This window comes from Passer montanus, unplaced genomic scaffold (genome assembly GCF_014805655.1).
Source record: "Passer montanus isolate IOZ18808 unplaced genomic scaffold, ASM1480565v1 scaffold214, whole genome shotgun sequence".
In the NCBI taxonomy this organism is placed as follows: domain Eukaryota; kingdom Metazoa; phylum Chordata; class Aves; order Passeriformes; family Passeridae; genus Passer; species Passer montanus.
In genome coordinates this window covers 14,488-35,221 of record NW_024366748.1, presented here as the reverse complement: position 1 = coordinate 35,221, position 20,734 = coordinate 14,488, and the positions used below count along the sequence as shown (strand labels likewise).

Sequence of the window (20,734 nt, the reverse complement as noted above, 5' to 3'; positions counted from 1 at the left end):
ATGCCATTGTGTGTTGTTTTTCACTGGGGTAGGGTTAATTTTCTTCATAGCTTATATGGGGCTGTGTTTCAGATTTTTGTTGAAAATGGTATTGATAAAACAGAGATGTTTTCATTATTGTTGAGCAGTGCTTACACAGTGCCAAGCACTTTTCTTTTTCAATAATTTTTTTTCTTTTCAAGAGACTTCATACCACCCCACCATAAGTGGGCTGAGGATGCATAAGAAGCTGGGAAAGGACACAGCGAAGACAGGTGACCTCAACAGACCAAAGGGATTTTCTATATCATATAACATGCTCAGCATATAAGCCTAAGGAAGGAGGGAGTGGTGACATTCATAGTGGTGGTGTTTGGCTTCCCAAGTCATCATTTTGGCTTATGAAGCCTGGCTATCCTGAGGATGGTTGAACATCTGCCTGCCCATCAAAAGCAATTAATAATTCCTTGTTTTGCTTTGCTCGTGTGTAAAGCTTTTGTTTAACCTGTTAAGCTCAACCTATGTACCTTCTCACTTTTACCCTACTGATTCTTTCCCCCATTCTTGGTGAGAAAGCAAGGGACCAGCTGTGTGGGGCTAAATTACTGGTTGGGATTAAACCATGACACAGTGGAAGATTAACTGCAACCCTTTTGGTCCCTCTTTGGCATATCCTAGGTCCACTTACTTACATTTTGGTACAAGAAAGAGGAGCATTAACTTTGGTTTCTAATTTTTATCTGTTGGAAAAGTCATGTTTCTTCTGTGAACCAAAGCCTACAGGGAATATGGTTTTTTAGGACATCAAAGCAGAGAAAAATTCACTGTAAGCTATTGACAGACTTGCATCTCTCCCTAAGGGACTCTTGTCTCAGATGTCAAAGTATAATCCTCTACTGTTAAAGAAATTAGATACTTAGGGTTTTTTTTCATACTCTTCATAACAGACTCAAACAGGACACAATATGCTCACTCCTTTCACTGTAGTGAAAGGAAAACAACTAGAAAAAAAAGACAAATGCTGTACTATATGTTCTGTTCTCTGAGACCCTGACCCAATAGAAGAGTAGAATTGTTCCCACCAACTTCAGCAGGACTGCTGACTTGCATACCATTTTGTGGAGGTTTTGGATTTTTTTTTTCTTTGCTGATTCACATGTGCCTCTTGAGCAGGCTGAAGAGGTATTCAAAACATGAGAAACAAAAGGTAGTTTAAAAACAAGCTCTCTGAATCTACAACTTGGCTGTGCTTTGTCAGGTTATTTTGCAAATTTGCAGAAACATATTTGGAGTGGATGGCATCAAGCTTTCTTTTTATCAAGACAGCTGATTACCAAAGTACCCATTAGAAAATAAATTAATAATTAGAACAGAACTAAAACAAAAAAAATCAAAAAAATCTCAACTTTGCAAGAGAAGCTTACTACAATCCCTCTCAGAGGCAGAGACTACAATCCTTCTGAGATACTAAACCAGATTTACCATATATCAGATTTTTGTAGTACAATCAAGTATTAAGTGAGATTAAGTGTAGTGGAGAGACTACAAGCTTACACTGCTATTGCATGGAAATGGGCAGAGAACAGGTGAACTTCAACCTAAAAAAACTTTACACACAGGTCACCTTCAAACTGTTACTATTATAATCTTATTATAATCTACCAGTGCCTGATGGAAGGAAAGCCAAGGACAGCAAGGCAGCATGCTGAGGACATCACATCACAAGTTCAGTCTAGTTTAAAACGCACCTATAACCTTCTCAGTTTGTGAGAAGAAGGTAACGTGTTTAAATCATTGATGGAATCTCTCCAGTAACTAATTTCTACTGGGAATAAAGTTCATGTTCCTGAAGTCATGGATTTAATTCTAACAGTTAACACACAATACATAAAAGACAGTACAAGAAAAAAAGTAAATAAAATATTGGCCTTGTTTCAAATTCACCCTCACAGAACAAGCTGAGACAATACATGCCATGGCAGTAGCCAGTAAATAGCACAGGAGATTAATAGCTTTTTAAATGCAAATAGCATTTAAATTTAAATAGCAACATTTAAAAAAAAATCTGCACATGGAGCTCACTATATATTTGTTTGATTTCCTATAGAAAATTAAATGTCATGAAAAATGCACCTAAAACAAGTTAATGAGGAAGAGTTGCACAGAACACATTAACAGCAACCCTACTTTTAAATGTTGCCTTCACAAGTGAAAACATGACAGTGAGAGACCATCACATACCCACCTGAGAAACCAGATGTAGCTCACTGCTACAAACGAAGAACACACTCCTCATTGCAGGGTGTGTATCTTTTAAGAGCATGCTTTGGACAGTGAAAATGGTCAGTGCAATTAATCTTCAGCATTTGACTACGTGTTATCACCACACCACCACAGAGACTGCACTGGCCCAGCACAAAAAGTGTTTTCAATATCTAGCCGCTTAAAACACTACTGAAAATCTTGAACTTGCTTACAAGCCTGTAAAGATGGCCCAAAGAGTGAGTTTTAGTTTATAAAGGTTTATGTGGACATAAAGTAGTCTTCCTGCATGACAAAGTAATATGTGTCACAAATGGCTGATCTTACACATACCAAGTAATTATCACCATGTTTGGATTTGAGCATTTGCGTTACTTCTTGTAGATTGTGGAGGTAAGTTTCCTCAGAAGAGCCAGCAGGGAAGGATACAGCAATAATCCGCTCTGTGATGTAAGTGAGGTCAAGTTCAGAGCCTTCCTCCATAATGTGATCAAGGTCTGCACTTCTGGGAAGAAATTAGATGTGGCAGTTTAGAGCAATGCAGCCAAGAAGAAACATGGCATATTAATGAGAAGAAATTGCAACTTAAGACTCCTACAGCCAAGCATCAGATGTTTCCAATAACCTCATTACAATTACAACTCATTAAATGCCTACAGAGCTCAAAGTATTCAGTTCAGAACAAAAATAGAGTTCTTCACCTGTATTCTTCACATCAAAACTGTAGTGAAAAATCTCTGCAACCAATAATGTGAAAAATGAATACAAGCAATTTGACAAATACCAGCACAACAAATTTGTGAGTCAAATAGAAATGTATAGGTACTTCTGTCCGTACACATCTCTTTGTAGAATTCTGCAAATGCTTTACAAATTGAAAGCTTGACCAGAGATCTGTAAAATACTGCAGATCTTGAAGCCTGCTCTGCGTAAAACTGAATTGAATCTAAAACCAGTCCCCAAAGTACAACAGACAGGAATGTAATTAAAATAATTTCACGGTTAGTCTACAAATACTTCTCTTTCTTTTCCATGTGATGTCTTTTCCACAACTTTGTCCTTCTTAATAAAATATCAGAAGATCAGCTCAGTAAATATGTCTAGTTTTCTCACAAAGGCATTGTAAAAATGGAACTTGCACAGCATATCATATCTTGCAGAAGACTGAACTCCCAGATATCACAACCACAAATAACAAAGACTAAGCCCACCTCCACACCACATGATGCTGCTACATAAATTTGAAAGAAATACTTGCCGTGATACTTTGTCACAACTGAAAGGTGAGTTCTTCAAAACACTGCTGGAATTCTGGAACAAAGAAAGCAGAAAATCAATCCAGAACCTTAACTTGCTGTCACTGATGTTAATGTTTCTACCTTTTTTCCTCATTTATGATTTGAAGGACTATAACAACAAGAGAATACAAGAAGATGCCCTATGTTTTGAATGCAAACACTGATTATGCTCAAGTTTTGTCTAACTTTCTACTACCTCTTCCAACTCACTACTGCCAGAAAAGTCTTTTGTGACATTTTTAGTACTCTTGGCATTAAAATTAGAGAAAACATAGCGGGCTTTGAGAAAATGTAACTTGATTTTTTGTAAAAACCTGCAAAAGAAGTTCCTCTCCACTGATTTTCTTATGACAATACTGAAATATATACTTCTGTATCAGACTCCTGAGAATTTAAATATTGAAATATGTATACTCCTGTATCAGACTACTGAGAATTTATTTCTGAGAATGTGTAGTAGTTTACTTTTGAAGTTCCATTTGTTCAGTAATAGTAACTATGAATGAAAAAAGTGTAAAAATATACTCCCACATGAACCATAGTAGTAGAATTTGTCTCACCTCATAGTAGTAGAATTTGTATCTGTCTTAGATTTAAGCTGCAATGTGATTGTCACCCAAGCTCTGTATATAACAGAGAGAAAGTGACATCTGGAGGGGGCAGTATCCCTTCCTCCCAGGACAGGTTTAAAAAGAAAAAAACTCTACAAAAAGACAGCTACTACTATACAAACATTAAATAAAAATAAATAATATTATTCAATTTACATTTAGCTATTTCTATATATATATTTAGCTTGTGTATATATATATTTAATTCATGTGTTTTGGATATTTGTTTATTTAGCACTTAGATATGGATACATTTTGATACAGAAAATCAGAAGTTCAATTTAATATCATGCATCAGTAAAACAACATGAGAAAGAGTACTCTCTCCTCTCCCTGCCCTGAATTCATGCTTAATATACAGACACATGCACATAAAAGCTTATTTATTAAGTTAGAGCTGAAAGAATGATAAACCCTATCTATTTTGACTACACACAAGTATTCCCAAACCAAATAAACTGTGTTTGAATGGAAGACACCTTAAAACTTTCCATAAATTGATGCTGTGTATCAAAATCTGGGAAGAGCTAGGACACATATAAGCATGAAAGTGGCAAATTTTCTTTCAGAATTTCTCAAAGTAAACTGTTCTGGCAAATTTTAAACCACAATTGATGGCATAAGGTTCATCTCATGTAAGCGTTTGATTCCAGTTTCACTAGTTTCTGTCTTTACTTAGACAACGGAAGAGGAGGAAACTTCATGTTCTTTTTACCCAATCCTTCCTTGAAATTTTAAAGGCTTTGGGTGCCAAAAAAAGTGAATAACTGTAACTGAAATTCAAGACACAGCTTTTGGTGTATTTTGTTTTGGTTTTGTAAACAGAAATCAATATGAATCAGGACTCTACACTTCCTTGGTTTCTGTTGGTGGCAAATGTATCCATTGCTTAAGAAGTACTTCTTCGATTTACTAAAAATTTGATGACTAAACTGACATGTATTGTAAAAGCAGGCAAGCCCTCGATGAAGGGAAGAATGATGAGCAGGACTCCATGATATCAGAAGGCTAATTAATTACTTTATTATACTATATTATTCTATACTATATTACACTATATTACACTGCATCTAAGCTGAAGCTGAACAAGAACTCAAGAAAATCTCATGACTGTCCCCTGACTGACCGTCAGGACACAGCTTGCAGGGATTGGTCAAGAAAATAAAACACTCACACCAGAATCCAATTACCAAATCCCTTCAGGTAAACAATCTTCCACAATGCATTCCACTTGTGCATAAACACAGGAGCAGCAAATGAGATAAGAATTGTTTTGATCATTCTCTTCTCTGCTTCTCTCAGGTTCAGAGAATGTGAATCCCACAGTCATGTATCCTGAATAATCAGACAGTGAAAACAGATTCCTCTGGTAAGTAAGTTAGTGATAAAATCATTCTCTATTTCACACTGTTGTGCCAGATAAACTAGAATAAATCCTAGTAGCATGCATCCTAGTGTATAAGCATATGAGCAATACCATAATGCAAACCACTAGCAAAAAAAAACCCATTCGTGAGATATATATTTACTGTATGCATGCTGTGTCACCAAACCATCAGAATACAAGTTTCCCCAAAGGAAAGGATTCAGCAGCACAGGGCAGACCATCCTTAAAGGCAAATCATCTCCATCCAAGTGAAAACAAACAAACACTTTTTTCTGCTTGCTATACACTGGAGGGATAATGGCAAAAAATTTTACTAACCTTCCAAGACAGCAAATGCCATCTGGCATACCCCAGAATGGACTATTACACTAAAAATCTCACAAAACTAGGTATGATTTTCATTTCCTGACAAATAACAGCAGTAGAGAAGATGCAGGACAATGAAAAACAATGGTTCCATCCATATGGAGTGTTTTAATCACGCCTGGCTAAAAATTTAGAGTTGCAACTACAATAGATTCAGTGAAACCGGTGCTTGATATGTTATGAGTAGGACAGACCACCCTGAGACTATTCTTCTGTTAATTTCTCCCCATGATTCTTCCCCATGTCCCCTACTTCCCTTAAAATGCCGGGCAATGCTGCCATAACCTGTACATCTGACAGTATAACCAGTCATGTAAGACAGTTTTCAATACAGTAAACACTTTCTATTCACCTATTTATTCAGTTTTAAGCAATTTTGATATTCCAAACAATAACACATAGAAGGTATCTCTATGTAAGCAAGTGCAAGGAGCCATTTGGTCAAATTTACCTGCATTTGTATGAAAGCCAGCAGGTAGAGGCAATAGCTTCTCAACAAATGTTTTCTCTCCAGTCACAGATGTGAATTTATAAAGAAATTCATTGCATCCAAGGTACTGTGTCATTGCCCTTTTCCAGTAAAAACTCAAGCCATACAACTCTCCCCTTTGACACACTCTGTATTCCTTCTTTTACCACCATTGGCTCCGGCATCTAGTACTGGACTCATCACAGAGCTTGTGATGCCAACTTTCTCAAAAATTAAGTCCTCAGACAAAACCACCTGTATTGGTTTTGCACAGCCTGGTTTTTGCTAGGAGGGGAGCCACAAAGATGGCTCCTGTGAGAGGCTGCTGGAAAAGTCACAGGTTTTGCTCCTAGTCAGAGAAGAGGAGGAAGTGAGAACATGTGAAGGAAAAAAACATGGCAACACCAAGGTCAATGGAAAAGAGGGAGAATCTTGGTGCTGCAGCCAAGATTCCTCTACAGACCATGGTGAAGACCATGGTGAAACAGGCTGTGCCCCTGCAGTCCATGGGGGATGCAGAGATCCACCCATAGTCCATGGGGGAGGCGTCCACATCAGAGCATGTGCCTGTCCTCCAGGCATGTGGATGCCTGGAGGAGGCTGTGATCCAGTGGAACACCCAGTGGAGAGAGAGGGTCCCTGCTTCCAGGCTAGAGCAGCCTGTCCTTGGTGGACTGCACCCTGTGGAAAGGACAGTCTGCTCGTTGGAGGGACTCACATTGCAGAAAGTGCAGAAGGCTGCTGCTCATGAGAATGGACCCACACTGGAGAAGTTCGCGAAAACTGTCTCCCATGGGAGGGAGCCCACAGTCTCACAGGGGAAGAACTCTCCCAGAGCAGAGGGAGAAAATCTCAGTTATGAACTGACCAAAATCTCCATGCCCTGCCTCCCTGCACTGTCGGTGGGAAGGAGGGAGGGGCTGGGGGGAAAACGGTGTTTTAAGGGCTTATTTTACTTCTCATTATCTTCCTCTGATTCTGTTAGTAATAAATTTCACTTTGCAAACTTAAGTTGAGCCTGTATTGCCCTTGAAGTGTTTTCTCCCAGTCCTTATTTAAATTTGTGAAGCCTTCATCAACCTTTTTTTCCTTCTCCTCTGCCCACCTGTGGCAAGGGAGGAGGAGCAAGTAACTCTCATGGGTGCCTGGCATTGGGCCATTGTCAAACCATGACACCATCCCAGAGTCACCTACAGCCAAGACATGATACAGAAGCTAAGAAACAGTCCCATATTTAATTCTGAATCATTTTCACCAGCTCACAACAGTCACTAGACATATGTTTCCCAGTACAGCCTGCTGCCAATGCAAGTGAAAAAAGTGAGCCAAACAGTCCAATTAAACTAAAGCACAGATGGAGCAAAGCTGACTTTTGAGATCAGCCCTGTTTATTCACGTTCTTCTGACACCAAAGAGGGTGAATTTCTTCATGGATTTCCTGGCTTGCCTCAAATAGCAACCTTGTGCTTGTCCCACACAGCAAATATCTCATACTTTCATAATCTTACTTTGAGCCACTTCACAGCTTCAGAGCAAAAACATGACAAAGGTCACGTATAGGCCATCTCACAGCATGTGGCACAGAGATGGCATTGAGACAACTTTTCAACAACTCCAGAAACAGAAGGAATAAGAAATAACCTTTCTGCTAGATCTGCATTCCCTGTCCTATGCTGAAAGGCTGTCTCTCAAAGAAATTGAGACAATCAAGTAAAAAATAATGCCTAAAAAAAAAAACGTATTTGTAAGAAAAGTCATTACCTCAGCTAGACGATCATTTTCAACTTTTCCAAGAACAGAATAAGGAAACTTGGGTTACAACCAGTACGCTTACGTACCTCATTAGTCTTGCACAGTTCATAGGCTAAAGTCCTCTGTAATAGAGCTTCTGACACCAGAAAGATTATGAAAAGGACAAAGGATGAAGGTGCGGGAAATAGTAAAGGTAAGAAAATTTCTAGAAAGCTGTAAAACCAGGCTTTAGAAACAGAAAGAACACTTTTTAACACAGTGGTTTAGTCTTCAGGCAACTTTAAGAAGGAACAAAAGCAGACTTTGTGAGCTGAAATATATGGGAAAATGTTTTGCCAAAAAATAGCTCTTAAAGGTATAGAGCAAAATCGAGTGCTACACTGGTGCTGGCTAACTTTACTTGCTTCTTGCAGTGCAGATTTGCCTGTAGAACAACCAAAAACAAATGTTTGGATGATCTTACCCAAGGCAGCAGGCTCAGACACCATATGCCTCTTCAATTCAAACCCGGAAAAGCCTTTTTCAACCTGTCTAGTCAGTATGCTAGTAAAAGATTAGCCGATACCTATGTATTACGATCCCTTGACCAAAAATCAATAGCAGCCAGGTGAAGTTGCTGATGGGAGCAATCCTGTAGTTAATTAGGACATTCAGACTAAAGAACTTCCTAAAGCACCATCTGAACCCCAGGAATTGGAGATTCTTAGTTCCTTAACAATCGATTTCTGACTTACAGTTTTAGATAGCAATTGTCGAGACAATGATCCTCTGAAATACAATGTCACTCCCAATTACCCTGCTTACAGAAACTCAAGTTTTTGGTGTAATTACTCAGATAGTTGGGGTGGACTTTCCAGGGTTGAACAATATCCAAGACAATTACCAAAAGGATATTAGTTCATTTGTGGAGATAGGACTTAGCAAAGCATTCCATCACACCTTGAAGGTAGTCCATGCAGCATTAGACAACTTACTGTGCTAGCACCTAGTACTAAAACAGTCATTAAGAAAAAACGTAAAGGAAAAAGATTCACCCATCAATATGAAGAAAATTGGAACAGTGATTTTAGGCCCTAGAAAGCTGCAAAAAGTTTCAGCAAGTTTGCTTCTATCTCAACTTACTTCTGCCATGGCGTTGAAACAGTTAGATCAAGTTAGATGCTGGATGAGTAAACAAACCAATGCCGCTTTTGCAATTAGTGAAATGCTAACAGACATCAGCAGTGTTAAACATATTACCCTTCAAAACAGAGCAGCAACTGATTTTCTGTTACTGGCATATAGAAATGGTTGTGAGGAATTTGAAGGATTGTGTTACATGAATCTGTCTGACCATTTTGAATCCATTCACAAAAGCATATAAAGGCTGAAAGATCTAACAGCTCGAATCAAAGACAATAGATCACAGATGATTTGATCAAAAGATAGAGCTTTGCACCTTAGTTAAAGAAACTTTGTAAAATAGGTTTATGTGTTAGTAGTTTTAGTGGTGATACTAGTAGTAGTACCTTATATACTTCAGTGTGTGCAACAAATGATAGACAAAACTATCAAAGAAGTTTTTATCGTACAAGAGAAAGATGTATGAAATAGAATAATAGAAAGTTCTCAAGATCTTATAAAGATAGTAGATGCAAGTATAGACATAAATGAGTGCTTTAAGAGCTTAGAACGAACAAGACTTATTAGAACAATAAATAGTAACTACTACCAGATTTTACTTATATTCTTTGAAAACAGACCAGAATTTTACAGCATTAATATTGCTGTAGTGTAAAATAGCAACACTTAAGCAAGAGAAGTTCCTCAAACAAGCAAAAAGAAATATGTATTATAATAGGGCTATGTAATACAAGGTAGTCAATAAACTACAAAGTTAAGAAAGTTTCTTTGTAGTTGTACCGAGAGAGGGAAATGTGGGAAATAGCAAAGGTAAGATTTCCAGAAAGCTGTAAAAGCAGGCCACAGAAACAGAACAGAAAACTTAAGAGCTAGCTGCAGCTGCAAAGTCTGAAAGTAGAAAAAATTACAATGGTATAGCAAGCAAGGACATGAAACACTAACTTGATGTTTAGGCTTGGCTAAGACAGACTTTAAGACTGCAGGAAAATATGCATACCAAGATAATAGGTTTTAAGCTTAATAATGGTGTATTGAGTATTGTTAATAGAAAGCATACAAACAAGCATCATGTGAAGCAGGTGTACATGTGCTTCTAATGATTGGCTAGAACAATTGTCTGTAAGCTTTAGCAATATGCTATGGGCTAGAAAGTTTTTTAAATGCTCTCTAACAGAGAAATCTTTGGCTGCTGCTGACAGTATGTGAGCTGTTGCCATGTTCCTATTGTTTTAACCATGTAATAAGGCTGATGCTGCAATAAAGCTCAAGGAACGTACCCCAGCAGTCCCGTCCTGTTTGTGAAAAATCCCAACACAGAAGGGAGATCAGTTTTGCCCCAGACAAATTCATTGGCATTTTTGCAGTACACTGAGTTACTACAGAGGACTGGAAAAATAAGTAAATAAAAAACCTTATATGTTACCTACTAGTTTCCAATATCAAAGTAAAACTAGACATGTGGGCCACGCATGGGCTTAGAATCCTACGTGGGATTATGACTTGCCCCTTTTGAGACTAGAATCAAAGACAGGCTAAGGAAGCCAAATGAAAAATCAAGCAGCTGCCTTTCCTAAGACCCAGTTGCTGGCACTGAAGTACAATACAATAGTATTAGTAGAATGATATAGTAGTAGTATCTGCTTAAAAATTATCTCACTAGAATGTAAAAAAATCTGGTTTCAAGGACTGGGTTGTTCTAAACAGCTGAGTCAGCTGTACATCAACCCTACAGATGTTCCTTTGAGGAAGTGCACTACTGCAAACTCATGGCTACAAGATCTGGCATGCATTCACATAGCGATCTGTTTCTCTCCTGGGCTCCCTCTTGAATGAAAGCATTAACAGGCATAAGGATCGATGAGTAGAAACTACAGTTATCTGAAATATCAATCAATGACAAATCTGCGACTTAAAGGTATCAGGACATTTTGAAAGAATGACATGTATCTACTCAAGATATAAGTGTTTTATTTGTGCCTATTTTTAATGGTGCCATAAGCAACAGAGATTTTTTTTGCTAATCTGCATAAAATTACATTGGTTTTACACATATTGTAATCACTTTATGAAACTTTTTATCGGTGTGATTGTTCACCATTCAGACAGCATAAGTAAAAATATGAAGAGAGAGTCTAATCAGCAAGATATCTGAATGCATTTGAACAAGATCTGTGATGCATTTTCATTCCTCAAGCCATGGACAGGAATCAGAAGAAAATCTCCAACCTATTCTATGGCACAGTGCAATAGTTCTATACACTTCAGCATACCGCAGAAAAAGACAGGACAATGAACTACACTGCTCACCATAATAATTCCTACTAACACAGTGAAACATGTTTGAATGTTTTGAATGAGAACCAGAATTTGCATCATGTTTTGGCTTCTGGCTTTAGAATGATTCCAAGTGCAGAAAATATTCATGCTTTGTAAATAAAACTATCTCTATGCTATTGTGTATCAATGCCTGTAGTAAATATTAAATATTAATTTAAAATATTGTTTTAGTTGACTCCATAGAAGAGATTTATTTCTACTGCAATCAGCTATTTGTTTGAGAGCAAATTTAGTTTTGTTTTGTATACCGTGATCCATAAAAATCCTGATCTGTTTCCCTGTATAGTGTAACAGCAGGAATCCAGACAGATGTGACCCCTGCAAATGGCAGTGTCCACAGAACTCATAAATCCCAGCTTGCTTTCTTTCTCTCTCTTAGTAGCTGGCAAAGCTAATCCCATGATTCCTTCCTACAACATTTCAGCCAAAACTGCTAGGGTCCCCAAAAAAATTCATTGTAGAGCTTTGTAGTCCACCTCAATTTTTAAAAAGTGTGCTGGGGCCTTGGATATAGAGTCCTGCTTACCAATCTGTCAGGGCAAGAAGGAACTATCCAGGGTAGAAACATTATCTTCCAACTTACTTAGATTCAAGAAAACAGCCCTGCTCATGGCCTGAAAGTTCCTTGTACAGTTGGGCTGTCTATCCATGGTTTGGTCTCTTTTCATAAAAGAGAGAAGGCATAGCATATTTCTGCCACTAAGAACTCTTTAGAAGAAGATACTGAATGCATGAAAGACATTACTCATGTGAGAATGAGGTATAATTGTGTCCTAGTGTAAAATTTTACAGGTATACATGCTCAGATTTAGAAAATCATATTTATTGAAGCCTTAGTTCTACAATATCTCAAGAATAGGAGTTCACACAAAGCTTTGTGAGGTTAGCTCCTAGCCCTAATCATTACTATTGTCTTTTGCACACCTGCCTGGGTGAATCAGAGTCGTGTCAACACTCAAATGACTGTGTTCCTCTACAAATCTATGAGGGAAATTAGTATACCATATGTAAGTATTAGTAATTTATGTATTACGAAAGGAGCTTGCCTCAACTGACTAAAATAATGTATGTGCTCCAGCTCTAGTTGTAACAGTTTCATAATTATGCTGGAGCTTTGAAACAGCTTCCTGAATGAGTACTATTCACAGGCAATGTAATTAAGCATAAAAAGACAGACACAGCAGACTGTAAAGGTTTCTGCATTAATTCACACCTACCACATTGTGAGGCTCTGGATGGCATGACCAAGTAGCACCTAACACAAAGTTGTTGTATGTATGTGCTTTATTTCCTCTAAAGAGATAGTTATGTGCAGAGTAGGAAAAAAAAAAGAGGTGACAGCAGAGGGAAAGACTCCAGAGTGGATCTACAGAGTTACTCTCAGACCTAGTTAAGATGAAAGTGATCAAAACTGAAGAAAAACTTTCACCACAAATTTAAAGCACCTGTTAACTAGCAGAAGATTATGTGCACACAATTCTTGAATAGAATATGACAGAATCACTTCTGCTAGCCTTTAACTGAAACAAGAAGTTCAATTTATTTGTTTTAAATATGTTAATATTAAGAATAAAATAACAGTCTATGAGGAAGGCCTTTAAATGTAAGAAAATGCGCTTTTGATTTCCCAAGTAACAATGTGCTATCCATGCCTCACAGCCACCCTGAACACTAGAAAAAAGCTAACAAAATTTTGAATTCTAGGTAGTGTCATAACTGAGGCAAAACTGTCTTGGCTGATGTTCTTACAGCTTTCCTATAAAGCAGCAAGGGCTGACTCCAGAAATATTCCAATAGCAGACATATTGCCAGAAAAAAACAAGAGAGTTTTTCTTTCCTGGAGCAGATGCCATGAAATAATATTCAAAGGAAAGAGAGAAAGAAGAAGCAATACCAGAGACAATAAACAGTTAAAGCAGTTTATTACAGTTCAGTTAATAAAAAAAGGAAAACAAGCATGGCACAAAGTCAGAAAGAAGAAAACAGAAAGATGCACCTCCCATTAGCACCACACAGATGGGATGTGTGCTGCAGTCACAGAACGAGAATTGAAAAAGCCTCATCTAAGCCTCATCTCATGGCTGCATCCAGCCCCACTGTCTGGGGACAGCATTCTGTGAATTGCCCAGTCTTGTAGCTTTACATCTCCTCTCTTTTCCAAATAGACATCTGTGTTTCAGATTGGACCTTTCTTCTGCATTCCAATCCTGGAATATACTGGTCCACAGAAATTAAGTACTGACAATTTCAGGAAGCTCACTAATGGTCAAATAATAATCAATGCAAAACACAATAAGACAAAAAGCACAGCTGAAAAAACATTGCTTGCTATTAAAGCTGCATTCAAAATGGCTGTGCACAAAGTATTACATGTAAAGAAAAAAAAAGCCAAGAAATGTATGATCTTGGCTTGTGTAACAACCAATAGAAAGAGGAAACCCTCTGAAGTATTCAGATGTAATGCAAAGACACTAAAAACTTCCAACTAGCAACTAGATCAGAGAGTGATCTCACTATTTTGCTTCACGATAAGCAGCTGTCAAAACCAATTATTCATATGCAAATAACCAAGAAGGCTTTTTTGATTTTTTAATTTTAGTCTATTTGTCCAGTTAAGGAGGAGAACAGTGAATTGAAAGGTGGAACAATCATGTCACTAGACATTTTAGCTGGTCTCAATATCAAATATATTCTAGCAATTAGAAATAATTCTAATTTTACTGAAACAGAGTAGATAACAGCAAGGATCCAACACAGAGATACCCTTGGTTGTAGCAAAACATTTATTGTCAGACAAAGGAAATGAACTATACTGCTAATACTGCTAATACAAATGAAACCTCTTGGAACATCTCCTGTCTTGCATAGGTAGTCTCTTCACATCCTGCACAGAGTGGTATGTCAGAAGCCAGCAGCACAGAACCATGGACAGCATCACAAAATAAATGCAATGCACAGAGGACTAATACTGTGAAACAGATGCTCATTTATTGCAATAGAGAGCTGGTCTGAAATTGAACAATAAATCAGCCAAGACCATATGCTGAGTCCTTGCAAGTCCTTCCTTCTGCCCCTTTTTAAATTTTAGCCTCATTTTCACAGTGGTAAATCAAACACCTGCATCACAGTTGCCTACAAGCAGACAGTTAACTATAGGCATCTCCCATAATTTATTTAGAAATCTACAAGATTTGACATCTCTGTTAAAAGGTAACTCCAAAGGATTTTAAAAAGTTTTCTTTTTGTCTTATTTATTTTACAAAAATTGTGCTAAAAGTATACTTCTAAGTCCTGCTAGTATTGAAATGGGCTGTACTTCCTATTTGCAGAAATTTCTACATCAATTAGACAACTGTGTTCTACTGTACTTCAATAAATGTCATTAATTATACTTTTACCAGGAGTACTACAGCCATAGTAATAAAGGGTTGGGAAGTGGCATCTAATCTGTTTTTTAAATAACATGTCATAGCAACTGGAACTAATATAAGCTAACAGATCAATTTCATATTGAATACAATACAATAATTAATATTATTCTTGCTGAAAAAAAAACCTCTTGACTTTCTAAATGCCTCTGTATACAATTCAATCTATGAAGACTATAATATTTCCCTTTATTTCTCCTACGCTTGATTTAAAAACAAGGAATGCAGAGTTTATTTCATTGTTTCTGAAAAAAACTCAGTGGTGGAAAAAAACACTAATGGTCCTAATCGGAAGCTAATTTCACACAGTACAGAAACCAAAGTGCGTACTTTGAAAATGGCTAGCAACAAATGCTTAATGAAGATGTGATACAATAAGCAGCCACAAGCAGGAAAATAAATCAGGCCAAGTAAAAAAAAAAAAAAAAGGTAAGTAAAACAGAATTACTTACACTTCTGGTTACATGATTTTTAACATCTCAGACTTATTAGTCTGCAAAAGGAGAAAAGTTAACACAAACTACTTTAATTATCCACATAGCTTAAGCACATTCTAAGAAATCCCCTCCTAAAGACATATATATATATTTATGCACAAAAAAAAAATTCAGAAGTACATATTCATTCTACAGTACTAATAAGCTAACTACCTTTCAAACAGATATGGAAAATTAATTAGCTTTGCATTATTGTCCTGCATATTCAGGTCTCTATGACAGACCTCAGCAACTGAAATGTTTATTCCAAGGTACAAGATCTATGGAGATGTACATTGCTAACCACTTTATTCCTTTTTGCATTTTTACCCAATCTCTCATTTTATGCTTTTTCATGAAAGCATGAACAGACACTTGAGTGGACATTAATGAAGTGAACTGCTGAGAATTTTCTATAAGTACTGGAAAAAATATCTTCCCAAGGCTTAAAAACATGCTAAATTTTATCAATGGAGGTTTAAAACAAACCTTTTAAAAGGAAAGAGCCAATACATTACTACAAAAAGTCTAATATGAGCAGTGGTACAACTAAAAATTGGTCTCTAAATCCTGCTGTGGAAAAGATGTTTTGAACTAGAGAGGAAGTTTCATAACTGTCAACTTTTTTTGCTCACTGAAGTTACAAATGTCAGCTGGAAAGAGCTATATGTTTTCAGTGTGTATAAAGTACAACACCTTCAAAACTTAAATGAACCACACACAGTTTACCAGGGCATAACATCCCACATCAACCATAATGCTTACAATGTGAGACTGACTCACAATTAATCCATGAGAATAGGCTTTGCGTTTGTTGGATTTTATTACTTAAAAGCTTGACTTACCTTATCAGCTATGAAATCTCCAGTGTTGAAAGTACAAATCTGTCATTCAGAAGAACTAACATACAGACTGATCAGTGTTGTTAATTCAACCCATGAACCCTATTGTTTGAAACATCCAGCAGATTTTCAGCAGATCAAAGGTGATATATAGGACAAACAACTGTATAACTATAACTTTAGTTACTACTATTTCAGTCTTATCTACTGCTAACTGGGAAAAAACAAAGACTCAAATAGAAAAAGGCAAAACACACAAAAGTGTTTTTGGATTCACTTGGAAATCTCCGTACAAAGAGACCTCATCAGGTGCACGAGCAGAGCACTTGGGAAAACACACTGCCCGCTTTGGCCCTTCACCAGAAAGTTCATACATAAGCTGAACTCAGCACCCACTCTTCCACAACAAGCCTATTTGTGTAATTGCATATAGAGACATAAATGGGGCTTACACCTAATGTGTGGCAGTTAAAAGGGGTTTATGTCCATGTATTTCTCAGTCTGGCATTGGATTGGTGTAGTCTGCAAGTTTTCTAGGATAGCTGTAAGGTTGAATCTGGAATAAGAAGCAAGAAGCCCTTCTTCACTTTCTTTTTTAACGTTTTGAATTTGCTCTCTAGTTTGTCAAGCTTCTACTGAAATGTCTCATATTCTCTCACGCTAGATGCAATAGCTCTCTCCACTTTAGTACTGAGAGGAAACAGAGTGCTGAAAGCACAGGGCTTGACATAACTATCTCAGCTTGTAGGATCACACCGTTTCTTTTTTCTTCTGACTTAAGGGAAAGACTGCTGAAATGAGTTCAGCTGAAAAAACCATCTCAAGTAAACATACATGTTTGTATGCACATGGAGTGTCTGTATGTATGCATGTATGTAATAAGGGATTACACTCAAGCCTTCATATGCTCCCTTCACAGCTTTAAAATTGTTGCCCCAAGCCAAACATTGCTACTCCTGCTGCCTATTCATCAGCTCTAGGACTAAAATTACAAACAAACTCCTCAACTGGCTAACTTCTGTAGTACATTTATTCAAGATGTGGACAATCCAGCTTCAAGTCTCTGACTGAACACATATGAATAGGGGCTTTGAAAGTAATTCTAATATCCAAGCTAAAACATCTTAACCAAGACTATCAGCCCTGTTGAGACTGAAGACTTAAACTTCAAATTCCTAAAATTTTAGGGAAGGCTTGACATTTCCTTTGAAACTTCAACATTATTTACTACACCATCATGGGGTGACGATTCTAACCACTCTAAGAGATAGCTGTGCCAATGACAAATCTTTGTGGTTTTAAGCCCTAAAAAAAATAAAAAGGAAGGGATCACACATAAATCTATGGGACATCCAAGTGAAAAAAAAGTAAAGAAAAAAATTAATTAAAAAAATAAAAAGAACAGCCAAATTTTACAATCTCTATAACATGACTGTGAAAATCCTCCCTTTCCTCCTTCCCATGGCTGCTGTTTCCAGTTTCTGACTTCTCTTCTATTTGGAAGACATACCGCCATAGGCAAAAGGTCTGATATCTCACATGGAAAACATCACCAAATATTAATATATCTCACCACATCATTTTTGGGGTGTTTTTTCCTAATACTAAGCATAAAAGGAGGTTTTCATGGGGAAAGTGTGATGTGTATTAAGAGAATTATTTTCCAGATGTAAAACTAGAAATCAGAGACAACAGAAGATTTTATGCCTATCACATTTCATTAGCCCCACGTGTAGTCATTATACTTAAATTCAATATAAGATATTGAACACCATGATAACAGTATACTCAGTATATTATGGCTAACCTGCATAACACACATGTATGCTTATGACTTTACTGACATCATGGAAACATACTGGGACAACTCCTGTGACTGGAGTTCTGGAACGGGAGGTTATAGGCTCTTTAGGAAGGACAGGCAAGGATGATGAGGAGGTGGTGTTGTCCTCTCCGTGAATGAGCATGGAGTTCTACCTCATGATGGATGAGGAGCTGATTTGAAAGTTTACAGGTCAGGATGAAAGGGGTGGAGGCAGGAACAGATGACATTATAGTGCAGGCCTGCTACAGGCCACTTGACCAGGAAGACCAAGCTGATGAGGCCTTCTACAGAAAACAGAATGGCCTCAAAGGTCACAAGCCCTAGACCTCATGGGGAACTTCAAACAACCCAGTATCTGTTGGAAGGATGACACAGCAGGACACAGGCAATCCAGCAGGCTCCTGGAACACATTGATCCCTTCCTTCTTCAAGTGACAGATGAGTAAACAAGAAGAAGAGCTATGCTGGATTTTGTTTTCACCAAGAAGAATGGAGTGGTGGAGAACATGAAGCTCAAGTTAAGCCTGGGCTGCAGTGAAGACAGAGCAGTGAAATTCTAGATCCTTGGGGTAGTGAGGAGCATGCATATCAAGCGCACTACCCTGGAATTCAGGAGAGCAGACTTGGCCCTCTTCAGGGATCTCCTTGGTAGAATGCCGTGGGCTTAAAGCCCAGGAGGGAAAAGGGGCTCAAGAAAGCTGGATGAAATTCAAGGATTGTCTCCTCCTGGTTCAAGAGCTATGCATCCCTACCAAGAAGAAACTGGGCATAAATTTCAAGAGGCCCACATGGATGAACAAGTTGCATCAGGACAAACTCAAACACAAAAACGTACGCTCTAAAAAGTGAAGGTAGAGACTAAGAAAAACAGAAAAATTGTCTGAGCAGCCAGGGAACTCACACGATTAAATTTGGCCAAGGGCATTAAAGGAAGGTTTCCATAGGTATACTGATGATGAAAGAAAGACTAGGGAAAATGTGGGTTTTCTCAGGAAATATATGAGATTTGGTTACCCAGGACATGGAAAAGGCTGAGGTACTCAATGAAGGTAAAGGCAGAGATTGGAAGAATGAAGAACTGACTGATGTAGGAGACTACAAGGTCCAAGGCCACTTAAAGAACCTGAAGGAGCACAGATCCATGGGACATGATGAGAAACATCCATGGGTCCTGAGGGAACTGGAAGTGGCTAAGTTACTATCCATCACTTTTGAGAAGTTGTAGCATTCCACTGAAGCTCCAACTGACTGGAAGAAAATGAAACATAACCCCCATTTTTATAAAGGGAAATAAGGAAGATGCAGGGAACTACAAACCAGTAAGTCTCACCTCAGTGCCTGGCAAGATCATAGAGCAGATCCTCCTGGAAACTAAGCTAAGGCACATGGGAAATAAGGTGATTGGTGATGGCCAACATGGCTTCACTAATGGCAAATCTCACCTGACAAATTTGGTGGCCTTCTATGACAGCATTACAACAACTGGCAGTTGAAGGAAGAGTGACTGACATCATCTACAGGTCCTGTGCATTGCATTTGACATTGTCCCACACAACACCCTTGTCTTTAAATAGGAGAGACATAGATTTCACAGATGGACCACTTGGAGGATGAAGAACTAGCTGGATAATCACAGTGTTGCAGTCAATGGCTTAATGTCCAAGCGGAGACCAGTGGTATTCCTTGGGTGGCTACTGAGACTGGCACTATAACATCTTTTCAGTGACATGGAGAGTGGGATCACGTGCACCCTCAGCAAGTTTGGCAACACTAAGTTGTGTGATGTGCATGCTGGAGAGAAAAAATGCCATGCACAGGGACCTAGAAAAGGCTTGAAAGGTGGGTCTGTTTGAACTTCATGAAGTTCAGCAAAGTCAAATCCAAAGTCCTGTGCCTCAGTTGGAACAATCCCAAGCATAAATACAGTCTGGGCCAAGAATGGATCAAGAGCAACCCGGGGAAGAAACACTTGGGGATGTTGGTGAAGCTTGATACATCTCAACGACGTGTGCTTCCAGTTGAGGAAGCCAACCATATCCTGGCCTGCCTCAAAAGCAGCATGGTCAACAGGTCAAGGCAGATTGCCCCTCTGCTCCTGCGAGAACCCCCCTGGACTGCTGCATCCAGCTCTGGGAGCCCCAATACAAGAAAGATGCAGACCTGCTGGAGCAGGATACAGAGGAGGGCTATGAAGATGATCACTTCTCCTATGAAAACAGGGTAAGAGAGATGGGGTTGCTTAGCCTGCCGAAGAAAGGACTCCAGAGAGACCTTAAAGCAGCCTTCCAATACCTAAAGGGAGCCTACAAGGAAAGTGGAGAGGGACATTTAACAAGCGTATGCAGTGATAGTACATGGGGGAATGGCTTTAACTGAAGGAGGTTACTTTCAGATTAGATATTAGGAAGAAATTCTTTACTGTGAGGGTAGTGAAGCACTGGAACAGGTTGCCCAGAGAAGCTGTGGATACCCATCCCTGGAAGAGGTCAGTGCCAGACTGGATGAGGCTCTGAGCAATCTGGTCTAGTGCAAGGTGTCCATGCCCCTGGCAGGAGAGTTGAAATTAGACAATCTTTTAAG

At 38.3% G+C, this 20,734-nt stretch overlaps 1 protein-coding gene across 11 annotated transcripts in view; it reads right to left on the bottom strand.

Annotated features, from left to right (window-relative positions):
* The window catches only part of TNS3 (tensin 3), a 148,736-nt gene that overhangs the window by 115,688 nt on the left and 12,314 nt on the right, over nt 1–20,734 (bottom strand). For 9 of the 11 annotated variants that reach the window (XR_005627495.1, XR_005627494.1, XR_005627493.1 and 6 more), the window contains exons 3-4: nt 3,500–3,552; nt 2,575–2,746 (exon numbers count right to left, since the gene is read on the bottom strand). Coding sequence is in view for 8 of the 11 variants with exons in the window: in XM_039709551.1 (XP_039565485.1) it covers nt 2,575–2,746; nt 3,500–3,552 (225 nt within the window). In the remaining 3 variants the exon portion in view is untranslated. Of the gene's footprint in view, nt 1–2,574; nt 2,747–3,499; nt 3,553–5,324; nt 5,486–15,463; nt 15,505–20,734 lie in introns of all 11 variants that reach the window. The other 2 variants (XM_039709554.1, XM_039709555.1) reach the window with 2 other exon arrangements.